At 30.5% G+C, this 16,177-nt stretch overlaps 1 protein-coding gene and 1 long non-coding RNA gene across 4 annotated transcripts; one reads left to right on the forward strand and one right to left on the reverse strand.

The window, feature by feature from the left end:
* Nucleotides 1-2,523: 2,523 nt before the first annotated feature.
* Nucleotides 2,524-7,682, reverse strand: LOC108333506 (AP2-like ethylene-responsive transcription factor AIL6). Of its 3 annotated transcripts, none has more exons than XM_017569155.2 (10): nucleotides 7,406-7,682; nucleotides 7,159-7,282; nucleotides 6,476-6,905; nucleotides 6,131-6,213; nucleotides 4,685-4,693; nucleotides 4,502-4,590; nucleotides 3,937-4,010; nucleotides 3,806-3,856; nucleotides 3,638-3,714; nucleotides 2,524-3,292 (listed from the first exon to the last, which is right to left on the reverse strand). In XM_017569155.2, exons 2-10 carry the CDS (start codon nucleotides 7,265-7,267, stop codon nucleotides 2,844-2,846), a joined length of 1,371 nt encoding a protein of 456 aa, XP_017424644.1. In that variant the 5' UTR covers nucleotides 7,268-7,282; nucleotides 7,406-7,682; the 3' UTR covers nucleotides 2,524-2,843. The 3 variants fall into 3 exon arrangements, with proteins under 3 accessions (XP_017424644.1, XP_017424496.1, XP_017424570.1); XM_017569007.2 differs by having other exon boundaries at nucleotides 7,159-7,287; XM_017569081.2 differs by having other exon boundaries at nucleotides 7,159-7,333.
* A 6,653-nt stretch (nucleotides 7,683-14,335) lies between these two features.
* On the forward strand, nucleotides 14,336-15,974 carry LOC108323840 (uncharacterized). Its single transcript, XR_001831741.2, has 3 exons — nucleotides 14,336-14,539; nucleotides 15,025-15,091; nucleotides 15,679-15,974. It is a non-coding gene; the product is annotated as an uncharacterized LOC108323840 (long non-coding RNA).
* Nucleotides 15,975-16,177: the final 203 nt, after the last annotated feature.

Genomic DNA, 16,177 nt, shown 5'->3' on the forward strand with positions numbered 1-16,177 from the left:
TATTATTATATTATTATCATCATTATTATTCTTATTATTAATAAATTAAAACAAAAAAATAATAAAAATAAAAAATTTAAATGTTTTAACCGGTTTTCGAATATCCATGGAACATTTTTGGCATTAGAGGTGTGGGATGAAAATTTGGAGTTGGAGGAAAACTGCTCTACATATTTCCGTTAAGATCAAGACATTTTCATACAGTAGCAACAAGTACAACTTTATTCACATTACTGTCCACAAATACTTTCAAACTTTTAACCATAATTCATGTCCTTTATAATTCGCGTCCTATAAGTCTTGATTTGTAATTTTAATTTTCTTATTACATTATATTTTCTAACTGGGCTCTAAACCTAATCCGACCAGTAAGTAATTAAAATATGAAATAAAATATATAAACGCGTACAAATTAAAATGTTAACCAAAATTATGAATGTCACGAAGATTAAAATTGTTGAAAATAATTAAAAGAAATCAAAAGTACAATTTAATAAAAAAAATAATTTCATTGAATTCCCTTTCATTTTGAAAAGAAAAATATAACTACAAATTCAAAATTACAATAACTAAAAAAAATTATACATACGTAATAAATAAAAAAAAACTCAATTACACTTGAACTTATGTAGACCTAGTCCCGTCAAAATAGGTTGAAACCGTGAGTCAACCCGGCTCACCAAGAGTTTGAGCCGAGTTGGATTGGAAAAAATGCAAATTTTTTATGCGAGCCAATTTTGACCCGGCTCACTAAGAACCCAGCTCATATGGGTTGAACCCATGGTGCGTCGGGTTGCCTCACCAACCCACATATTTTTTTTAATTAAATTAATTATTTAAATCTTTTTTTTATTGAAATCAAATTAATTAAATTAATTATTCAAAGTGCACAACTTTTAGTTAGCAATAGAATCTTTCCCGTTGTTGTCTTTCCAAAAGTTCCCCCTGCAAATAAAACCCTAAGATTATAGATTGAATAATATTATAGATGGAGATAAGAAATGCTTCAAGAGAGCATAATACTTTGATTTATTCATTCAGAACTCCAATTTAATAGATGGATAATATTATAAATTGGATAATTCAGGAATGTATCATTTGTTTTATCTTGTTTTTAGACCTATTTACAAGTATGACAGTTTTATCTTGCTATATATTTTTGTTAACGACTATATGTAGTTTCTTGGTCAAACGGTTGTGTATATCTCATTAAACTAAATTGGTAAAATTTTATGCTTGATAGCTTAGAATATATATAACAATATATTTCTTTTGTTTCATTGTTTTTTATATCAATTGGTCCAATTATTACTATTTCAATTTAATCGATCAAAGTAACATGTTATAAGAATATCAAAAGAAGAGAGTGAAAAAGAAGTTAATTAAGTAAATCAATGAGTCAACCCGTTTAACCCATCAACTCGTGGTGGGTCGGGTCGGGCCGGGTTACCCGTTTTGACAGCTCTAATAGACCAATACTATGAAGGGTTAGTGTCTTCGAACTCATAACACGTACTATTATAAGTGGACTTTTAAACTTAACTTAATCTTATAAAATCAGTTTGTAAGGTGAGGTTTGCACCTATTTGTATATTATAATTTGGTATTATTTCTAGTCGATGTAAGACTTCCAACACATTTTTTCATGCTGAAGTATAGACATCTCAATCGTAAAAATATAATTAATGATGATCCGATAACAACCGATAACTAGTGAAACAGAATGCACATATACTTTGAATGTTCTTTTTTCTTTTCGTGAAAATTGACGTAAAATAACACACAAGTCATTATTTTCTTTATCAGCACACAAGTCATTGATGAATTGTCAAGCAAATATTAAAGAAAAATGCAGGATTCACTCTTAAGATATATCATGTGCTAAACATTAGAGTAATCCTAAAAGTTTAATTGAAAATAAAAATAAAGTTTTATAAAATATTATTAATATTAATTTAAATGATGATATATCGCAGTATTTTTATTTAATATTATTTTTAGAATTGTTATGACACGTAACTTTCAATTATATTATTTATTAGAATATTAATTTGAATAACAGTAATTTAAATGTTTCATGATACTCATTATAATTTTAAATATATTATATGCTTTTGTAATATAAAAATAATTATATAAATAAAATATAATTGCTTCTACTCTATTACTTATTTATTTTTAATATTTTCACAACTATAATTTTGATTTAAACGCAATTTTATAGTAATAATGATAGTAATTACGTTAATAATGATGTATATCAACCCTAAAATTATATTTTAACTTCTCCATACCAGTTGTAGTCCTCTCCAAACTTTATTCAAAACCTCTTTTTTCTTTCATTTATATACACTGCCTAAATCACTTGGAATATGAAAAAATACATTTCAAATTAGAAAGGCAATTTCAAGAAGACAAACTAAATTAATGGGAAAAAAACCATTTTACTCAAAAATATCTTTAAAAACCTTTTTGAAGCATACACGAAATATAGATTTTACGAAAAATACCAAAAACAATCACTAAGCAGAATAGTTCGAAATATAATAACGCTCCACAAACTTCACAGATGCATGAGTATTTAGTTCGTACAAGAAATGCAGAAAATCTGAATGAAGTTGATAGAAGAAAAAATAAAGTTATTATGCTGCTGCAAGTTATCAAGCAATTAGAAAGCTTTGTTCAAAGCTTGAAAATGCCCAACTCAATATTCTTCATCTTTGAGTTAAGAGACGCTGCTTACACAATCCACTCCCAATAGTTACTATCACCAGGATTTTGTAATTTTTCATTCTTCTCAGCAAAAGGGCCATCTTTGGAAGGTAGTTCATCATTTCAGCAACTCAAAAGGACTGAGGAGGCCATAAAAAGAACCCAGGAACAGCAGGTGGTGGTGGAAGGATGGTCAGTGCAGTTGCATTGGTCACAATTGCATCAGACTCTTGTACTGAGCTACTACTTCCACTGTTGGAATGATGAAACTGGTGGAAAAGGTTTTGTGGGTACGCGTTCGCAGAATCATAAGGTATAGATGCAACTGGCTGAATGGCAGAGAAATTGATGGTGCTACTCTCGTTTGTGCCCTCAGGTTGTTCATCAGTAACAATAGCTTTCTTCTCCGATTCTGGGGAGGACGAAAGCTTCAATCGTTTTGCTACCCCACCTACTGGAAGAGAGCTATTCAATATATTCTCCACATCATATCTGCTCATCTCAAAATTTGTTACAGCGCTTGCACCTCTGAACTTTATGGCTGCAATATCATATGCCTCTGCTGCTTCCTCTTCAGTCGCTGCAACAATGCAACAAAAACTATTCAACTTCCAGAACAAGAGAAACGAACATTACAGAGCACGTAAGTAACAAAAGTTGTTTCAACTTTCGAGTCAGGCCAGTAAACCAGTGTTCAACATTGTTAGCATTACTCTCTACTACTATAAATGAAGACTTTGAGGACTTAATTTTTTAACATAATATTATGTCACGGGCTCAAACTATACGATCCGTGAGTTTGGAAACACAGTAGAAGCGTGAAAAACACAGTGAATTCATGATACCAGACACCCTAGATGTCATTTGTGAAACATGATATTTAACCATAATCACAGTGTTGAAACAAGATAGGGTATAAACTTGCCAAATGTTCCCAGATATAGATCCTTGTTTCCCGCAACTCGGCCGATTCTTGCTTGCCATCTACCCTGTTGATGATGCCTGAAAGTTCAAAAAAGTTAAAGCATAAGAGAAAAAGGGAATATAATAAGTACGTCAATAGTGTCATAAGTTTTGATTTTAATGCACAAACCTCGTAACCCCCCTGTATGCGGAAGCTCCCCTTGAAAACCCACTACTTTTCCTGCAAGGAAACCGGTGCAATTTTAGTTCCAGGATAGAAATATTGTCATAAATACGTTTAACTGGGAAGTGTGCGCTAACCTTCGCAGTGATGCAATGAATTCTTGCTTTCCTGAATGTTTCATCTCCTCCAATTCCTTTGTATAATTGGAAATCTAAGACATTGGACGATAAAAAAACATGTTAAGCGCTAAAGATCCAATACGGTTCCTATTTCTACATTTCAAGTGTCCCCAATATAAATCTATAAAGTTCTGTATTTGAGACATATAATAGAAAAACTAAGTGTTTGACAATAATATCCATGCTAAATCGTTGCGCTGAGGTTCCTGCAAGATTCTACTTATTGTTGACCAGTTCAACTTTGCTGAGACCCTTCATTTACGCAGATCATTAGCCTCCACTTTTCGTATACTACCTAATGCATGTTTCTCTGATACCAGGGGGTGACCAAGTTTGATTTTAACTAGTATCAAGTGAAGCATAATACACGAACTTGAAGTGTGAACTAAAATCATTCACTCAGCAGAATTTACCTCACTCTTTAACCCCGTTTCAATACTTTCAACTCAACTATATATACGTACGATTTCATGCACACAATTAATGGAGATCTGAACAGAATATTATTAGAAGTGACTATTACAGGAAAGTTGGTGGTTGCTGTTGGTCCCCAGTACTTGATAGCTGCTAAATCATACGCTCTAGCAGCCTTTTCCTCCTTGTCATATCCACCTAATAATACATACAAACACAACAATTTATCATCTGATATAAAGTATTAAGTTTAAAATAAGTTGGGAAATGACCAAAGATAAACATTTCTTACCCAAGTACACTGTAGAAACAGTCAAAGGACGTGCGACACAGTGATGAAGTGCGCAATGCCACATTCCATGCAAAGAAACAGCAATGAAAAAGCCATGAAAAATCAAATTTAACCTTATGGATCGGTCAAAACAATCAGGTAAAAAACTACTTTTCTTAGCAAAAATGTAAACGACCAAAGGAAAAGTGATGAAATGCATGCAATGGCGCCTGCACGCAAGTTACTTTAATATTTTTACCCTCTTTTTCTCACTTTTCTTTGGTTCCCATTCTAGCCAAAAGATAATACACGATATGCCATCCATCTGCGATGCCCGTCTTTTCTAATAGCAGACAGACACTGAAGGACCCCATCAAGGTTTAATAGTAGCAAAAAGTTATAAGAACCGATTGATGTGAATTTTCAAAATTTTGACTCCACAAAAGCTTAATAATCCACTAGAGCCAAATAAAACCAGGCCAAAAGAAAATGTCAAATTGCCTATTCTAAAGAGGAGACAAAATGCCTTTAATTTCCCTTTTCTTGCAAAAGTGATTATTGTTATTATAAGATATTAGCAGTTATACATGTAATTTATGACTGCAAAAACATCCAAGGATCTGATAAATCCCGTGAATTTGTTTCAGAATCTAGACGACATTATTATTTGCGGGCCCGGACACTGTAAAAAACCTTTCAGCCAAACATGGGACTCCCTCCACATTCATGTAAGTGCAAATTTCAATACAGTGAGCAAGAAATGATGTTGTGGTCAAACCCAGCTTTCCTGGCGAATTGAAAGCAAAAGCAAAAGTTAAAGCCAAACTCAGAATGAGAGAGGGTCTCTCACATTTGGAATTGCCCCTTCCAAACTTCCACTACGGAACACAAACAATGCTCTATTTATTTTTAAGTCTAAATGTATTGTAGCAATTTTAACGTAAAAAAACGAATTTAAAGTTTCAACATACATTTCAATTTACCAAAATCAGATTTTAAACAAAATACGAAAGCAGAGGCATTCCCGCAAACAGGTCCCGAACAGGAGAGAGATTAACCATGAAAAATGGCGGCACATTGGATCAAATCAACTGAGAGATATTGCAGACCCCACCCACGCACAGTGACAAAACGGCGGCACATCGCATCAGAGTAATCTCATGCTTTATTTTTAGAACAGAAAAAATTGTACAGGAAAAAAATTACTAAAAATGAAATAGAAATTTTCATTCTATTTTGAAAATTTGAAAAAGACGCAAGTAAGAAATACTTAGTACATGAGTACACATAATAAACATTAATTTAACTGCACTTTCAAATGCATGCAACCTCTTTTTCTGCACTACAGTAAGTTTCCCTATTTACTTCCTTTTGTGTTGCTCATATTTTCAAAGTTGATAATAAATACATTTAAAAAAAAAAAAGTTGAAAACAATCGAAATGAAGAGATATTAGAGAGAGAAGAACCTTGACGCCCCTTCCTGGCCTGACCCTCTCGTCTACAGCTGTTATCCCATAGATGCGCTTCATATCTACCCGTCCATCGGTGTCTGCAGTGAACATTCCCAAAAATACAAATTAATAACAGTAATACAAAAGGAGCTTGAAAACATGCCGATTTCATCACGCCCTTGACCAAATTTCAATAAATGACAACTGAACCCTCAACAAGCCAGACTGGTTCATTAATTTAAGACACAAAAGGAGCTTAGCAATGATAGAATAATCATAATAATGTTTATAAAAATAACACTGAACAGATTCACCATAAAAAAAAATTGAAGGGTTGATGGTGGTGTGGTGTTTTCCTACCTTGTGACCCCTCTGTATATGGAAGTTCTCTGGCCAATAGTATGAGAAACCTTCTTAGGTGTAGCAAGCTCCACCGCAGTGATGGCTTTGTCATGTGCAACACCATCACATAAAGACAAAGCTCCTTTGCTAGACTCTCCTGAGTGGGCACCTAACTCAGCTGGTGCAACCAGAGTGGTCTTGTCTGAGGCCGAGTCATCCAACTCAGAGCTCGAGTTGGTACCCGAGAATGCTTGAAACCCTGGAATCGCGTTCAGATCTTGCTGGTCGCCGAAGTAAACAGAGGCAGAGCCATGGTCATAAATTTGGGTCAGCGAAGAATCGTCTTGCTGCGTCTCAGTTTGGTTCTCAAAAAAATCTTCCGCTTTCGGCACCAGCAGTGGCTGGTTTTCACTCTCAGAATCCATTAATTCCTTGGAATTTGTCCACCCTGCAAAAAATAAATCCCAGTAAAAAAATATAATAATCATAAGCATGTGTATATATTGTGTACACAAGGAAGAACAAGCTTGCTACCCTGAATGTTAAAAATATTGTGAATTACGAAGTGAGAAATGAAATTGGAGATCGTGCAGGATAAATAGGAAGGGGTTGACGTGGGTGAGTGAGTTGGGTTGTGAAGAACCCTTCCATTCCAAAAAAGTAAACGCATAAAGAAGAGTGATTTAGAGAAGTGGCGTTACCATTGGTGGCATAAAAGTTATCGAGCATGCAGTGAGAGGAAGAGTCCGGGGATCTGAGCATTTCCACGGGAGTCAACGAAAACGTAAGCCAATTTGTGGCACCGGCCATGGGTTTTGTGTGTCGCTACGCTTCGACCAGATCAGCAAAACAAGGACAGTTTCAGAAACGAGTTTTCTGCCGAAACAAACAAACAAATGACCGAACAAAAAAACAAAGAAAGAAGCGGAACCCTGAAACTGAAATCACCTCTCTCCAGTCACAGCTGAAGGCGTTGCACTGTGTATCTTTGTGTGTGTGTGAGTGAGAGCGATAGACAGAGCTATTCCAGCCCCACCATGCTGATAGTACTATCTCTCATAAATAGATGAAAGGAAAGAAAATAAAAGAAGGTGCTAGGGTGGGTGATGGGTTAGAATGAAATTGGCGAAGAATGCATGCAAGAACAGTTTCTTGAATCAAAAAAGAGTTTTTAATAAAGAGAGAGAAAACAAGCTTCGAAGGGAAGATGAGTTGAGTGGAAAGAGCAAGGTGTTCGCTTATAAGGGGTGGGTTTAGCGGTCTCGGCTGTCAAAAGAGAGAGATTCAATATTACTTTCCACATAAAAATTCAGTTTCATTTTGAAAAATCTTGTGGACAACTCTTTTTTTTTTTTCTTATTTTCTTTTTATTATTAGTATTATTGTTCTTAACAGAAGAAAATTGTCTGAAAAGAAAGAAGGTTACCAAAGATGCGGGCTGCAAAAAAATTGAAGAATTTGGCAGGGTTCCGTAGTATATTACCAAAATAACCTCACTTTTTTGTACAAAAAATAATTATTAAATAGGGAAAAACAATTCGTTTTAGTCGCACACATGTCTTGCATGCAGATGCGACTCTTTGTTTACACTCTTTCAGAAATTATTCTATTTAGATGAATGGGTTACCATAATATCAGTAACAAATAAAAAGTTTAAGGTTTAATTATCAACTTGGTCTCTTAAAAATAAAGTATCAACTTGAAAAAAAAAATCATAAAATTTTTATTTATAGTTCTGTCAATTTAATTGTAATTTTTCTAGGGTTTCTCCGGAGTGTATATGTACATGATATTACGTTCAAGTCATTAAATTTCATATAAGATTTAACTTTATTAAAAATGACCTGAAGGTTATGGAAGACGATTTCGTTCTAGAAAAGCCATCATGTCCATGATTAAATTTTCTGAATAAATGACGATTTTGTGTAAAATGAATTATTAACATAAGTACACTTAATCAAATTAACCATAAATTAAATTAATCAAAGCAGTGAGTTGTAACGTGATATCTGTAACGTTGAAGTCTACCGGTGTCTGATGATTTCAATATAATTTACATTAAGAAGAAATCGTTATAACATGACAACTTCTATAATAATTGAAATTAACTTTGAGTTTCACGATTTTGGTTATAAATAAGTCCAATTGAAACTGTTATAGTCCATTATAACTTTGACTTATTTATATTACAAATTTGAGTATCAAATTAGAACTTAGATGTGGCCATGTTTTTTTGTTATTTTCTTTTAGAAACATGGGGAAATTTTTACTAGGTTATCTAATAATTATAATTCTAAATTATTTTGAAAAAGTTACACAGCGCAAGTTAAAAATAATAAAGTCGTATAAAAATTTTAAAATCGTGTACCAATACACAACTTCAATTCAACTTAGTTTTTTTTAACAATAATATTCACCCAATAATGACTTTAATTGAAATTATTTTTAAATAAGTTTATCGTATCTAAAGTTGAAATTATTTTCAAAGACTTGTCGCACATTAGGACAATTTTAGTGTAACTTATTTTCACATAAATTTTTAATCTCTAACACAACTTAACTTTAGAAGAAGTCACCAACTTTAAGTATATCATGCAAATATGACAAAAAATAACTCTTTAAATATTACTTTTTAAAAAGATAAAAAAAACATAATATTAAAAACAAAAATTAACTCACTTTCCGAATAAAACCCCATAATTGTATACTTATTTTGTGCTCAACCACTTAATAACCTTCCTTATGTAAGTTACCATGAGGTTATTAATCTAATTATAGCATTTGTTAATGACTAGACTAAGGTCATTAGCTCTTGATACATTGTCTGGGGAAACGTAATCTTTGATGTTTCTGGCTTGTTAGACTAAAGAGTGATAATTTTTTAGGTCAAAAAGTTATAACTCTTGGTCCCAAAAAGTAATAACTTCTGGAATGTACACACAGAATATTTCTAAATTATTTTTGTTATTAATACTTTTATCCTTTTTTAAGTGTTTGTCAATATAACCTCTTTATTTTTAACAAATATTATTTTAGTCTAAAAATAATTAATGCAAAAATTAATTATGGATTAAACTTTTAAAAACAAATTAACATAGTTTTTAATTTGAATCTGATAAATAAAAAAGAAAAAATAACTTTTAGTTCAATGATTTATTTTAAAATTCACATTGAAAACTTCCTCATAAAAATATCATATATTGTAGAATCGGTTAATTTTTTTTTCTCTATCCATTTATTTATTAAGTTAAATTTAACCCTTTATTTTAAAATGGTTTAGTTTTGATCGTTATTAGCAACCCAAATCAATGACCGTAAATTGGGGTGTATGATTAAGTTGTTTACACTCTATAAATAATAGAAAATACTACCAACTTAACAATAATTCAATATTTTGTATAAGTTACAATTTTATTTTTGAGTACTTAAAATAAAAATTTAAGAAAACTAAGTTACATAAATATTTAAATATATTCGTAATATTATATAATATTAAAAACTTAAAACAATTAATATTAATATTTAATAGTTATACATTATATTAATACATTATGTTAAATTAAAACTGATGAAATAATTATATTACAATGATAATAATTATTAATGTTATTTTTCTTAGTAAGCTACGAACTTAATAATTTTTTATTTTATAATATATTTTTAAATAAAAACTGAAAATTATAAATTTTTCAATTTTAAATTTCAAATTTAATTTACCTTTTAAAATTAAAATACATAAAATATTAAATTTTTAATTTAAAACAATGAAATTTGTTCCTTGTATTCCTATTTTATCTTTAATTGTATTCTTAAATTAAAAATTATAAACTTCTCATGTATATTATAATTATTCAGATACCAACATTATAATGCACTATCAAATCACCAACCTTTTATTAAAAGTATAAACATTATGCGTTAGAAGTAAGTTGTCACCCGTCATAATAAATTTTAAAACACTAACTTCTTATTAATAAAATACTTCTATATTTGAAAAAGTAGTTTCTAAAATGACAAAAGAGTAAATAATTATTTAATAATAATAAAAACGTAATTATTAAAATATTAAAATTGAGAATTTTTTTCATAAATTTTAAAAATAGTATTTAAGAAAATAAAATTAAAAAAATAAAAGAGGAGAAGAAAAGTTGTTTTGTGTGTGTGAAATAATATAAAGTTGTTGCACAAAAATGCTTAAGGTTTTTATTTACAATTTTGTTCATAAATACTTAATTTGTAAAAGAATATATAGAAAAATGAGTAAATAATTTAATTTCAATTAAGTCCTCTCATGTTATGTTTATTATAATTTAGTTTTTGAAAAATTATTAACAAAAAGTTTAATTTTTAAAAAGTTATTAAAAAATTCAATTAATGATTATGTAATTTTTAAATAATCAGTCGAAAAGCTATAACAATTTGTAGTTGAATTATAAATAAAAATATATCATCAGTGCACTATTACTAAAGTTTTTATTACACTTTAGCAGTGAAATAAAACTATAAGTTTTAAATTGAGGATATTAAGCATTATTACATTATTTTTTAGGAGTTATAAAAGATATTACAGAAAGTAATATAAAGAGACATAGCTGTGGAATGAAAAGCTTTGATATAGTTTTGGAAATAGAATTTAAATTGTTTTTGGTGTGTAAACTTGAATTTTGTATTCTATTATGATCTAGGGTTGAGTTGGTAGGTAGCATGAAATATAAGTATTATTTTAATGAAAACGTGAAGAGAGTGAGTCCTGCATGAGAGATAGCATTGGAAGTTCACACGTAGAATAGAGACGTAGAATAGAGACGAAGAGATTTAAAAACACGTAACAGTATGGTATTTGTTGGATCCGCGGTGTAACAAAACAAAGCAACCTAAGTAGATTTTTCCTTAATTTGACTTTTGAATATGTTTGCATATAAATGCAGTATGATTTACGTTGGTGGCATAGGGTCCCATTCCATCAAACTTTCATACTCAATCTTCATCACATGAGACGTGGCTTCTCGTTAGCTTAACTGACTGACACTACGAGTCTGCTAAATAATACTTTTCTATTTCTTCTAACCCATTCTATTGGTTAGCTCTACCTCGTGTTGCCTTATCTTTCACTCACTTTCACGTTGCACATTCAAAGTTTATATATTCTAATAATTTCAAACAATATAATTTCAAATAATATAATACATAAAGATCAAATTTTTAAATAATCTTTTATTTGAATTTTGATTTTAAAAAAAAGGGCTATAGTAGATCAGTCCACACCCGTCAGCTTCTGGTCACCATTTTAACAGGTCGAAACGCATTACTAGGTTAATAATTTCAACCAGGCCAACCAAATTTTGTGGCCAACCAAATTTTGTGAACTGACGGCGGAGACCACTGGACCATATCCATTTTATCATATCTATGCATCTAACATAATGTATACATATTAACCTTTGAATTACTCTACAACACTCTCTTTCATAATTTAATGATTTAAAGGTCACTGCATTTAAGATTCTTTTTAAATTTTTTAAATGCTTCATCTCATATTTACTGTTATTCATATCTATGCATCTAACATAATATATACCTATTAACCTTTAAAGGTCACTCATTTATTTACTTATACAGAAGGATAACTTCAATTTGATTTATTGTCTATTGCATATGGTCCTTCACTCGTAAAAGAGTCTCATCTAGGAAAAACTTAAGCCACAAAACTTGACATATTAAAACATATTATGACTTGCTTTTTTAAAATCAAAAATTACCAAATTAAAAAAGGTATTAGATTTGAGAATGTACCACACTACATAAAAAATTATAATTATTAATATATTTGTTATAAAATTGGTAAATGTATCAAATTGTATAAATATAAAGTAAATATAAATCTATATATTATTTTCCACAAACATTTATGTTGTTGAGAAAAATTATGTTTATTCACTAATTAAGACTAAAAACTTTAAAAAAATAAAAATTGTTGATGTGTATGAAATAAATCTTAAACTTGAAAAAATAATATATTTTATGAAATTACTATGTGGTAAAAGCTTTACTAAGGTTAGATTCCATACATCAAATCAATATGAAAAACACTACATAATATAATTCTAATTCTTTATCTAACGTTCACATCACATGTAACAAGTTCTCATATTTTAGTGACAAGTCTAAACTTTAATAATAGAAATTTTAAGATCCTAACCATTTTTATTATAAGTTCACATTAATTTTAATATTATGATGTTATGAATGCTTAATTATGAACTTTATGTCTAGATGCTTAATCAATTAATTGTTTTATTATATTCTAGGTTCCGACATTGTGTCCAATAATTAGATACTCACATATATGCAATCAACAATCTATACAGTTAATATCGAGAATAGAATACAAGTGATGAAAAAAATATATTGAATAGTAAAATTCATAAAAATTGAAGATACATCAGGTCTAACTCCTATATATTGAATAAGAGACTTAATTACTCCTATATATTCTAAACACTAAAAATAAATAATGAGCAATGTCTCTCGTTTCTATAATGAGTCTTTGATGTATCTTTTTTAGAGTTAGTTTTAAAATATACCAAAATTTTTTTTATTGTATTTTAAAAAAAATTAAGACCAAATTGAACAAAAATAACAAATATAGGAACTAAGTTGAATGTAAGATTCACTCTAAAACGTAACACAATACTAATTTGATACCTGATATTTTTTTTGAATTAAAAAAAGTTTAAAATTTTGATTTATTTTAAAAAATATCAAGAAAGTCACGAACTTACGTTTCACTATCTAATAATTATTTAGAAGATGCTAAGAAAAAAGACCAAATTAAACGAAATTGATAAAAATTGAGACCAAATTAAAAAAATATTAAAAATATATTAAATAAATTTAAAAACAAAGAACAAATTAATATTTAAACCTAAAATCAAAGAATTAAACTAGTCATTTTATAAAAAAAATAGAGGTGGAAGAATAAAAAACATCAATATAGTCCTCCTTGGTTTGACCATTATATAATGTGGTAAATGATCTTTTAATAGAGTTGTGAAAATACATAACTCAAATCACCCGTGACTCACATGAGGTAGGGTAAAAAGCACTATGGAATACATGCATTGGGCTTTAAAAATGTGGCTCAGCCCAGTCCCATTATTTTATTATTTCTGTCTTGTTTTTTCCATAGGGAATCGCTTCATGCACCCTATTATATTCTTTCTGCATTCTATCATTTTATTTAATTATCTTTTTGTTCTTGGCAGTTTTATCTGAAGCATTTGGAAACGGATAATGGATTCCAGAAGGGATATATGACTGACCGAAAAATCGATTCCGGAAAGGAAAAAACATTCACCGGAAAATGAATTCAGAAAGGAGAAAAATGTTGTCTAGAAAATAATTCAGAAAGGGGAAAAATTTCCGAAGAAAAGATTTTGAAGGAAAAAATTCCCAGAAACCTGAAACAAAATTTCGAAATATATTTTCTATTTCCGGATTACACTTTCCGGAAGTAACTTTCAAATAGGGCAAAAGCCGAAATTAAATAAATTTATAGGATGCAGAAACAACATCCTTTCCATAAAATATCGTCGTAGATTGTAAGGTTTTTGGCATGTCCTGAAAGGTTTTCCTGAATGCATTTTTTGACTGAGGAAACAGAAGGGGGTGGACAAAGAAATTAGTGGTTTGGGTTTAATGGGTGCTCTGTACCGTATAAGGAATTGGTGAGCTAGGAGAGTTGCTCCCTCCATCACCCCATCTTCTCTCTATACCTCTTCAAATTTTTTTAAATTCCAATTTTATCCTTTCTATTTTTATCTTTACTTATTTTATTTTTTATTTTTTAAAACCCTAATCACAATTCCCTCTCACTTTCACTTACTCAGTCGCAAGCCCCTACTTCTCTCTTTCACTTTCTCTCTTTCTTTTAATTTCTACTTCCGTTAACACTGACATTCATCATTTCCGTTTCTTCTTTCTTTCTTTTGTGCATTGCTGGTGCGTGGTTCATGGCGGTGGTGGTTCGTAGTGGTGGTGGTTCATGACGCTGCTGATAGTGTATTCGTGGGTCTCCAACAGGTTACTGATTGTTTTCTTATGCATGATAGATGATACATTCTTTGATGTATTAGATGTTTGTTGTGTTATATGGTGTGCTGTGTTCATTATGTTATGTTGTTGCTGCTGTTATTGTGCACTGTATATGCCACTGTTTGAGTTTTTTGAGAGTTTGTGAAGGCTATAACGAAAGTCAGATATCCGTTGGGCCTTCAACAGATACTGACAACCATCGACGAACGGATGTGGACATCCGTTGAAGGCCTAACAGATGTCCGACTTCCGTTGTGCTTTCGAGTTCTATGTTTAATTTTTTATTTCTTTACTAGGTTGAAATTAACCCTAAAAGTTAACCTTAATTAATTCATGGACTCGTAAATCTAAAGTGCACACGGGCTTGTATTATACTTTTCATCGAGGGACACAATGCTTTAATCTGTCAGGTTCATTTTTTACTTGATTTTAAACACTCTGGAGAAATCAAATTTTACTACATGCTGTTGCAGCTTATTACCGAGGAGCTGTGGCAATCTTGCTGGTTTATGATGTTACTGATGAAGCATCTTAGAAAAAGTAATTTCCTTTACTCAATAGTAATCTTGCTGGTTTTACTCCATACTTCCCAAGCCGTATTTGTTTACTGTATGAGATTAAGTAGTCTCTTTATTTGCATTTTGATACAAACAAAAAGTTTTTCTTTTTATCCTCTAGGCTGTACCTACCTCCAAAGGTGCACTTGCTGATGAGAGTATGTGGGTGGATGTTTAAAAAAAATTAACCCTAATAATTAAATTTTATTGAAAGACAAAACAGGAATGGAGAGGTGCAATCCGTGGTGGTGTAAGAAGCATCACTCCAATGATAGCATGGTATGGACAGCTTCTTTTTGCACCTCCATGGTTTCAAGGGCACCCTATAAATTTTAAAATTCTAAATTTATTTTCTAATTTAGAATTTTCATTTTTAAGTTCGATTTGTTTAATTTGGAGACTTTTTAGAATGTATAATTCATGGTAAATTTTTTTATTCTGGAATATACATTCTAGAATACAAATTTGTGTTACATAATGTATTTTAGATTGTGCAATCTAAAATATAAAATAAATAAAAAACTATAAATTACACAATGTGAAATGTATTCTTTTAATATATATATACAGCAAAAAGAAGATGAAGAGCATAGGAGAGAGGTAGGAGATCGATGTAGGAAGTAGAAGATAAAGAGCTGCAAGACTGGTCTAAGAAGAAAAAGATGAAGTATAAGAGAGAAGGGCAAGTTAAAATGTCGGAAGTACATTAAGAAGGTGACCATGGGATGTTGCAAGAGATGTTATGGGCTTATCAAAGCGGTGCATGTCCATAAACTGAATCCAATGGAAAACTAACTAGAACTTTTTCTTCTTGCACCTTCATATTGTTTTCTGCACCTCCACTATAAAAAAAATATTAAAAGAGAAGATTTCAAATTGAATGATCGGAAAACTTTACATATTACATCTCTGGAAGTTAAAAAAAAAACATACCTTATATCTATATTTGTTAATTAGACTATCTTTACTAGTCTGATGGTGTAATATGGAAAATGTTGCATTATTTTCAATTGCAGTGATTCACTGCGACCCCAAATATCAACTGAAACTGCAAAAATTGAACCATTAA

Source organism: Vigna angularis, chromosome 1 (assembly GCF_016808095.1).
Source record: "Vigna angularis cultivar LongXiaoDou No.4 chromosome 1, ASM1680809v1, whole genome shotgun sequence".
NCBI lineage: Eukaryota > Viridiplantae > Streptophyta > Magnoliopsida > Fabales > Fabaceae > Vigna > Vigna angularis.

Coding starts and splice junctions, on each gene's coding strand:
- LOC108333506 (XM_017569155.2), bottom strand. CDS start 7,267: ATGGCCGGTGCCACAAATTGGCTTACGTTTTCGTTGACTCCCGTGGAA. Junction 4,011..4,501: donor CAGCAACCACCAACTTTCCT/GTAATAGTCACT, acceptor CCAATGTCTTAG/ATTTCCAATTATACAAAGGA. Junction 3,715..3,805: donor GCATACAGGGGGGTTACGAG/GTTTGTGCATTA, acceptor TTGAACTTTCAG/GCATCATCAACAGGGTAGAT.